At 45.0% G+C, this 9,154-nt stretch overlaps 1 protein-coding gene across 1 annotated transcript in view; it reads left to right on the top strand.

Moving 5' to 3' along the window:
- Nucleotides 1-8,709, top strand: part of SEL1L3 (SEL1L family member 3) — a 102,978-nt gene extending 94,269 nt beyond the window's left edge. Inside the window, exon 24 of the mRNA XM_045989701.1 lies at nucleotides 7,563-8,709. Within this exon, the coding sequence (XP_045845657.1) occupies nucleotides 7,563-7,702 (140 nt within the window). The 3' untranslated portion in view covers nucleotides 7,703-8,709. The remainder of the gene's footprint in view (nucleotides 1-7,562) is intronic.
- Nucleotides 8,710-9,154: the final 445 nt, after the last annotated feature.

Below are 9,154 nucleotides of genomic sequence, written 5' to 3' on the forward strand. Positions count from 1 at the left end.
GGGCTGGTGGAATTGCTTTTATCAGAAGCCGTCTCTTTTTCCTGTCTTCCCATCTGCATTATCAGTCTCTCCACATTCTCGCCTCCCTGGCCCGCTTACCCTTTGATAATTCTTTTTCCCCTTTGCTGAGTATCCTTTGCTCTTTCTCACGTTTTCTGCATTTTTTGCAAAGCTGTTCACTTCCTGTGCATGCCTCCCTCCAGGCTGCTGGCCTTAGACAAGTCTGGACAGGCTCTTAAAGTTAAGTTAATTCTATGCCCTTCATTTTACACATGAAGAGATTGAGGCCAAACAGATGAAGGGGTCTGCCCCAAATCACAAAACGATGTCCAAGAAAGGACAGAGGGCAGCAGGATTTCAAACTTTTTCAGACTTGTGATACAGTTGACCCTTCAGCAACTGGGTTTGGGAGGGGGGTAGCTAGGGGCACCGATCTACCCTGCGGCTAAAATTCTGCGTGTAACTTTGACTCCCCCGAAACTATACTACTAACTCGTGTTGACCAGAGGCTTCACCAAGAACATAAACAGTCAGTGAATACATATTCTGTCTGTTATACATATAACATTCTATATTCTTTTTTTTATTTATTTATTTATTTATTTATTCAGCGTAACAGTATTCATTGTTTTTGCACAACACCCAGTGCTCCATGCAATACATGCCCTCCCTATTACCCACCACCTGGTTCCCCCAGCCTCCCACCCCCGCCCCTTCAAAACCCTCAGGTTGTTTTTCAGAGTCCATAGTCTCTTTTTTTTTTTTTTTTAAGATTTTATTTATTTGACAGAGAGAAATCACAAGAGAGGCAGGCAGAGAGAGAGGAAGGGAAGCAGGCTCTCCGCTGAGCAGAGAGCCCGATGCAGGACTCGATCCCAGGACCCTGAGATCATGACCTGAGCTGAAGGCAGCGGCTTAACCCACTGAGCCACCCAGGCTCCCCCAGAGTCCATAGTCTCTTATGGTTCACCTCCCCTTCCAATTTCCCTCAACTTCCTTCTCTCCATCTCCCAATGTCCTCCATAACATTCTATATTCTTATATTAAAGTAAGTTAGAGAAGAGAATTCGTTGTTCAGAAAATCAGAAGGAGGGGAAAGTCCATTCACGGTGCTGTCTTATGTTTATCAACAACAACCCCACAAAACAACGAAACATACCACGAAAAACAAAAAACTTGTGTGAGTGGATCCATCCAGTGCAAACCTGAGTTATTCAAGGGTCAACAGTATTTTAAAAACAGTGGTTACCATTCTGTCTCTGACCTTTGTTCCCTTGTATAAAAAAATATTTCGTAGCACATTTCTGGGACCTGAAATGAATTATCCTGTCACCACACACATATTTTTATTTATTTTATTTTTATTTTTTTTAACGATTTTATTTATTTACTTGGCAGAGAGAGACCACAAGTAGGTAGAGAGGCAGGCAGAGAGAGAGGAGGAAGCAGGCTCCCTGCTGAGCAGAGAGCCTGATGCGGGGCTCGATCCCAGGACCCCGGGATCATGACCCGAGCCGAAGGCAGAGGCTTTAACCCACTGAGCCACCCAGGCGCCCCCACACACATATTTTTAAAAGTAGCACCCTAACAGCAATATAAAGGAGAAATAAAAAGAAATGAATTATAATAAAATGACACATATTTCGGTATGTAAATTCTAGCCCCATACTTCTTTACTATAATGTGCACATGAATCACCCCAGGAACTTGTCTAATGAGGATTCTGATTCAGTGAGTCCAGGGACTGGCTCTGGGATTCCACATTTCTAACAAGGTTTGAGGTGGTGTCCACGCTGCTATTCCATGGACCACACTTTGACTGCGGAGGGCCTAGAAGTGTAAAAAAAAAAAAAAAAAAGTCTCCACATTATTTCCAAAACATGCTATAAGTGGTGCCTACCACCCCTGTTAGAACTAGTGTTGAGTTAAAATACATAGTAAATTATTTTCATATTTTTAAAGTCCTCAAGATAAGTGCAAATTTGTCAGTAACTTAGAAACGGGGAACCTGGGTGGTTCAGGCAGTTAAGCCTCTGCCTTTGGTTCAGGTCATGATCTCAGGGTCTTGGGCTCGAGCCCCTGAATCAGTCCCTGCTCAGTGCGCAGTCTGCCTGTCCCTCTGACCCTCCCCCCTGCTCATTCTCTCTCTCCAATGAATATTTTTTTTCAAAAAATCTTTTTTAAAAAAGCCAAATTTTGAAATAGGAAGGTCCTCTCTCAGTGCCTGGGCAGTGGGGCAGGAGCCAGAGAGGTACAGAAGAGCAGGAGAGAGGGTCAGAGGGCAGAGTTGCTGGGACTGGTGCCTGGCCCATGACCTGGTTGATGCCTGAGGTCTCCGGACCTGCCCTGGGGAAAGGGGTGCCCTCTAGCGGATGCTGGTGTGAAGCCGGCACAGGAATGAAGTCTGGGTGCTGAGTGACAGTTAAGAGGGACCAGATTTGAAAGTTAGGAGCTTCCCTTAAATAGCCTTGTATAAGGATTCTCCTCTAAGTTAGGCATCTTTGTCATTTCACGATTTGCATTATTCTGGTCAGTTGTTTTTAAAAATTAGTGATTTATGGCCAAACTTCTAAATTGAACTGTTCATCCATTTTGCGTTCAGCTCCAACTACCTTCCTTTTCCTCCTGAGTTTATGTGCTCTGTGGTATATAGTCCACACTCGACCGCGTTTGACACACGAAACTGTCCCGTGTTCAGAAGGCGAGCAGTGTGAGACAGTAGCTAAGACCACAGACTCGGGAGTCATGCTGCCAAGATTCTGGCCCTGCCACTCACTGCATGACCTTGGGCAACGGAGGGAGCCCATCTGTGCCTCAGTTTCCCTTTCTGTGAAGTAGCAGCAATAGCGGTACACCTACTTGCCATTGTAGTTGAAAGAAGCCAATAACCAGGTAACAGGGTGTAAAGTGCTTAGAACTCAACAAATGCGAGCTGACAGCTAATGCCCTGGGGGCATCCCACTTGCAGTTCAAGTACACCGACTCCAAGTGGCATCTGTACTTACCCAGCTTGGGCTGAATCAGTAACAGACATAATTCCCAGAGCCCCGTGGGTTTTTGTGTGTTGTTAGACTCTTTCTAAAACATCAAATTCTTTTTTTAAAGCATCTGAAAGATATTGACCAGGCTCTCAGGAGAACCAAGACAAATATATGAAAAATACCGCATATCTCTTGTGTCCTTTAAGGGGACTTCTTTTTGTCTCCTGGCTGGCGTTCTACCAAGCAGCTCAGTCTTTCTTGAGACTGATGCCTCCCAGGGGAGTTCTGGGATCCCTGGGTCTTGGGTGGCGCCAGGACCACTCATGTGACCGCCAGCCTGATAGCAGAATGCACACTGCCCTGGGCCTCCTCTGTCCCTCCAAGTCCACTGGCTGTGCAGCTTCTGGTCACCAAGAAGTCCCATTGGCTTTGCCGTTCACCTTTTGTCCCCCCATGCTTTCTTCCTGAGATTGCTGAGGGGCCACAATGAGGACTTCGCTGCCACCAGGAAAACCCACAACCGGGCTCAGCCACTTTCCCAGGCTCCAGACACTCCTCTCCCTGCCTCGCTGAGTCTCTGAAGCATTCTTCTCTCCCCTCCCTGTTGGGGCTGCCAAGCATAATTGCCTTAATGGACTCAGGCTTTTGGGTTAAAAAAAAAAAAAAACCAACAAAAAAATTCCCAAAGCAAAGTATGTCTAGAACAATTTCCATTTTTGTCCTTACCAAACAAAAGCCCCCCCAGAGACCGAGAAAGAACGGGGGCTGGCTGGCTGCCTGGAGGAAGGCAAAGAGAGGACAGGAGGACAAAATGGAAGGTACCCTCCAGAAAGAGCCCTGCCTTACCAGTCTTACCGGAAACTTGATTTCTCAGTAGAATGCACGGCATAGAGCGAGACCTGGCTGAACTAGCAGGCCCTGGGTGTGACGAGGTAACCTCTTAAACCAATGTTGTTCTATTCAAAACAGCCAGAATTGAGGCCTAATCATTCTTTTTGCCCAAGCGGTTAGTGCAGTGGTCTTTGAAAACGAGTAGGATGGTAGGACTAAGATTTCATGAAACTGTTTCTACTCTTTTCCTGTCATCTACATTTCCAGTGAATGAGGCTGCTCCTAAAATTACAGTGAAATCTCAGAAAGTGGCGTTCATGAAAAAAGTAGTAGCCTTCAAGTCAGAGCTATTTAATGGAGAGATTTCACTTTTCTCATCACCCTTGGCGCCGACCCAGTAGTTTTCCTCATGAGAAATGTTGAAATGATATGAATCTTATACTTGTCCTGGGATCCCGCTAGATCCAGAGGCCCAGGTGAAGTAGGCTAGATCTTCTTCATTGCGTAGGATTTCTGGGGCTTGCCCCTCTCCACTCCCTTCCCCTTGGACTCCGTCTTTGCAAACATTCTATTAACTCGGGACTAACCCAGTATATTCCCTCATATTCTTTTCTTTTATGCTCCCATCTGGCCACCTGGCAAGTACAACTCTTTCCTACAATGGTCCACAACAGGGGTTGGCAAACCTTTTCTGCAAAGGGCCAGATGATAAACATTTGGAGCTTTGAGGGTCATCTCAACTTCTTGGCTTTCAATATAGGGCTAAGGTGGCCGTTGAGCGTGCATGAAAATGAGTGGGCGTGGCTCGTTTCCAGTTAAACTTTACTACAGATGTGAAAAGCAGAATCTCTTATGTTTTCACTTGTCACAAAATATTACTCCTCTCTTGATTTCTTTTCAACCATTTAAAAATGGAGAAGCCTTTCGTAGACCACAAACCATCCAAAAAGAGGCAGTGAGCCCTGGTTGGCCTGTGGGCTGGAGTCTGTCCCACCTTGGTCTACCCCACTTAGGACCAGCTTTCAGTTAGTCTCACTCAGGTACAGAAAATAGTCCCCTTCCCCCAAGTGTCAGGTAATACAAAAATCACTTCGATTTGGCTCTGGAATATGCTCTCTAATTTTTGAAACGGCACACTTATTTTCCTGGTTACCTTGATTCCAGGCTGGTAATCAAATTAGCACTCATTTCAGGTGAGCAGACACAAAGAGGCCACTTTAAAATTATGATGGGCTGTGGGGGGCTTGTCCAGTGATTGCGAACCCCCTGTTGGAAGGGGGAGCATTCTCATGTGGATAATAACAGATTCACTGTAGAAACATCAAGCGTTTCTATTAATGTTCTTTCTTATGAGAAGATTTAAATGGTGGCAATGCTAATTACACATTCTTCTACATTTACACATTGGCACTTTTTTGTTTTAATCAGAAAACTGATTGCTGATTTATCTTGTTACCATGGTGATTTAAACTTTTTTTTTTTCCAGAGCTTGAAAGGGGAAAAAAAAATGCGTACCTTAGTACTTTGTGAACTCCCTCAGAGATCATCAGAAACGTAAATCTCAGGCCCCTTAGACTGGACACCATCCAATCTAAGTCCTTCAGTTCACAGATGTGGACATTGAGACACGTGAGATGCAGGCATTTTAGTACTGAAATGTCTGCCACTCAGTACCTACCCCAAAGTCACTCTTAGTGGCAGATAAATGAGACTCGCCTAGACCAGGTCTCCTGACTCCAGCCAGTGGTCTTTGTGCCATGTCACTGGATCTTATGCTCCCTGCCTTGGTGAGATCACCCACCAGAGTGATGGCTTTAACCAAGAAACATCACATCCCCCATCCTACCAACCACCATCACTGTCCTGTCCTTTCAAAATCATCTCCGGATCCGCAAAATATTCTGTAGCTCTGAGAAGGGGTTCCTAGGAAATTCCATATCCAGAACATCCAGAGGCTTTGAAGCTCATTTCTGAAGTCTCTGGAATGGCCTTGTGGAGATGGAACTCTCGAAGAGTTTATCTAGAAGTCAGATTGTCCAGGTGGTGTCATCTTCTTAGGGTTGGTACATTGCAGTATGGACATTAGGCACCTTTACAAACAGCCCCACCTACTGAACATGTCTAAGACTTGGGGACCGCTGAGCTTGAGTGAGATCCCCAATTAAACACCCGTGAGCAGTCGTTTGCACAAACTCCGGCTACTGTGTTAGCCGTGTGTCCCACTGGTCTGCAAACTGCCTCCTCTGGGCACTTCGTATACATTAACTCATTTAGTCCTTGCAACAATTCAGCATGGGTGTAGATACTTTTATTTTCCCCATTTTTTTTTCAAAAATATTACTTATTTACTTGACAGAGAGAGACACACACATACAGCAAGTGAGGGAACACAAGCAGGGGGAATGGGAGAGGGAGAAGCAGGCTTCCTGCCGAGCAGGGAGCCCAAGGTGGGGCCCCATCCCAGGACCTGAGCTGAAGGCAGACACTTAATGACTGGAGCCACCCAGGCACCTCATATTTTCCCCATTTTTTAAAGGCAGAAGGAGAGCAGGGTATTTGTCCAAGTCACATAACTGATAAAGGAGAGTGGCCAGTTTCCAGATCCCACGATCTTATGAACCAGGGTGCGTCTCAGCCTCGGTCTAGAAAACGGGGTGTGCCCATCTCAGAGCTACTGATATTTGGAGCCAGATCATTCTTTGGTGTAGGCAGGTTATCGCATGCATTGTAGGATCTGTTACCTCCCCGGCCTCTACCCACAATCCACCAGCAGCAGCCTGCTGTCCAGCTGTGACCACTAACAACATCTACCAACGTTGCCCACTGTCTCCTGGGAACCAAAATCGCCCTTTGAAAACTGCTGACATAAAGTACAAAACTTCATAAGCTTCCCTAATAGTTACGGTGGTTCAATCTTCTTACTAAAGGTAGATTGATAAGTAATTAAACCTAATAATTATGATTTCTAAGACTTATATGCATTTATTTAAATAACATAATTTAAACCAAATTTGATACTTCATCCAGTGTGAGTAAGAATGTGAATAAAATGAGCACTCCTTTCTGATTGACTGGTATAATTCATGGCTTTCATTGTGTCAACACCTTTGGAAGAAAAAATGACCACAGGAAACATAGACCAGAGAGTCTTTCCCTTTCTCTCTCTCTTTCTTTCTTTCTAGCTTTTTCTCTCTTCCCTTTCTTTCTTTTTCTTTCCCTTTCTTTCTCTCTCTTTTTCTTTCTTTCCTTTCCTTCCTTTCTTTTTTCTTTCTTTCCCTTCCTTCCTTTCTTTTTTCTTTCTTTCCCTTCCTTCCTTTCTTTTTTCTTTCCTCCCTTTCTCTCTTCCTTCCTCCCTCCCTTTCCTTTCCTTTCCCTTCCCTTCCCCTCCCTCCCTTCCTTCCTTCCTTCCTTCCCTCTCTTTCTCTCTCTTCCTCTCTCTCTCTCTCTCTCTTTCTTTTTTTTCTTTAAATGCAGATGTTTGCCTGGGCATCACAGCATAAATCCAGAACTTAGAATCCCAAGACGTCAGAACCATCAGATATCCTTGAACATCTATTCCAGTCTGCCATTTTATAGGGGACACCAAAGTCCAAGGAACCTAGATAATGGGTGTAGAGTTACTTATCTTTTAGTGTCAGGGCCACTGGACCAGAAGCATCTGCCCTGGCTTGCTAGGGTCTAGGTGTGGTTGTGTGTCCCGCATTACACTGGTTTGAATACTCAACACCTGCTGTCCATGTGTCTCTGCAGCCAGCGGTTCCCATCCGACACCAGCCCGGGCCTCCACAGACCCCACACCTCTCTCCACAAGCCCAGCTGTGACTCCAGCTACAGATGCCTCTGTTCAGGACCAGCCCACCGTCCATAATAACGCAGAGCCTCGAGAGTGAACTGTGCATTCCAGGTCTCTCCCGATAAGCGAGAACCCCGACAGCAGCTGGTATTGGAAAGTTGGGGCTAGGGCATTATACTGAGAAACACATTACATGTCTTGTCAACTGGATGCGAATTTTGCACTTGGCGTCTTTTTTTTTTTTCCATCAAATCTGATTACAAGGAAGTACCCAGTACAGGCAGTGGGTAAACCGAAGGTTATCAGACAAATACAAGGAACATCTTGATCACAGGGGTGTGTTGACGAGGTTGACTAGGTCACTGCAGAGTCCCTCCCTAGTGACTGTGTGTATGGGGGGGCGGGGTCATGGTTTGCCCTGTGGCGTATCTGAATCCTTACACACTGAGATGTGTTTTAAGAACCTTAGCCACTTATTTGTTCCCTTTCATTAAAGAACAGAAAATTGTGACCTCTCTATCAGTTTGAGAATCTTCCGAGATGTGTGTTGGTCACAGCACTGCTCCTCCAAGTCCAAAAGGCAGATTTCAATTTGACTTCCAAGACCCAGCAGTTCCAAGGCACCTTGAAAGAAATCGGTTGTAGCTGGAAATGCAGGGAAGGCAATGGCTTTGTAAATGGGTTTACATTTTTCTCCTTGACTTTTTCTAGGATTGTGCTTCTGAATCATATAATGACATTGTTGGATATCATTTCCTTTTCAATTTACTCCATAAAATACCACTTAGAAAATTCTTAATATTTACCTGTAGTCTTCTCCATGAATTTCCCATTAGAATAGAGTGGTGGCAGTGGAATGTGCAGGAAATAAGCCTTTAGCTCATAGTTCCATCCCTACCCTTATGCCTGCCTGAGTCTGTGTAAGGGGTTGTGTGTGCGTGTGTGTGTGAGAGAGAGAGAGAGAAGAAGAGGAAGAGCAGACTGTCCGTACACTGTATGCTGCTAAGGTAGTAAATAAATCAGTAATGCAATATTGTGGGTTCAAACTACTCTTTGCACTACTTTATTTACAGTAGCAAATAAAAATTATTTTTATACTGTTGACTCCTGGGACGTGGCTTGCTTTCTTTTTCGTAGTTACTGTTGTCCTCCTACTAAGTCCATGGACCTCCTACAAGGTGCATGCATGTTCCTTAAGGAGGCAACCAAAAAAAAAAAAAAAAAAAGGAGAGTCCTCCTGATGAGAGGGATTATTTCTGGTAACCCATGACTGTTTACAGATGTAAAGATGGAAGGCAACTCCCCTCCAGGGATCCCATGCTCAAAGTCTGCCCCCTGCAATATCTTTATGGTACCAGATAGTATGTCAGGGCTCTGGGTATGTGGGGGCTGTATTTATATCAGTTCTGGGTAACGTCTGCCGTCCATGCTCTTTCTCCTCTGTGTACCATGTAGACTGTTCTTGTATTACCAAAGGTTGTCTTCCCTGCTTGCAACAGAGCCAGACTTCGGAGTCAGACGGCCCTGGATTCAGATTTCAGTTCTGTAA

The sequence above is a fragment of the Meles meles genome, chromosome 2 (assembly GCF_922984935.1).
Source record: "Meles meles chromosome 2, mMelMel3.1 paternal haplotype, whole genome shotgun sequence".
In the NCBI taxonomy this organism is placed as follows: domain Eukaryota; kingdom Metazoa; phylum Chordata; class Mammalia; order Carnivora; family Mustelidae; genus Meles; species Meles meles.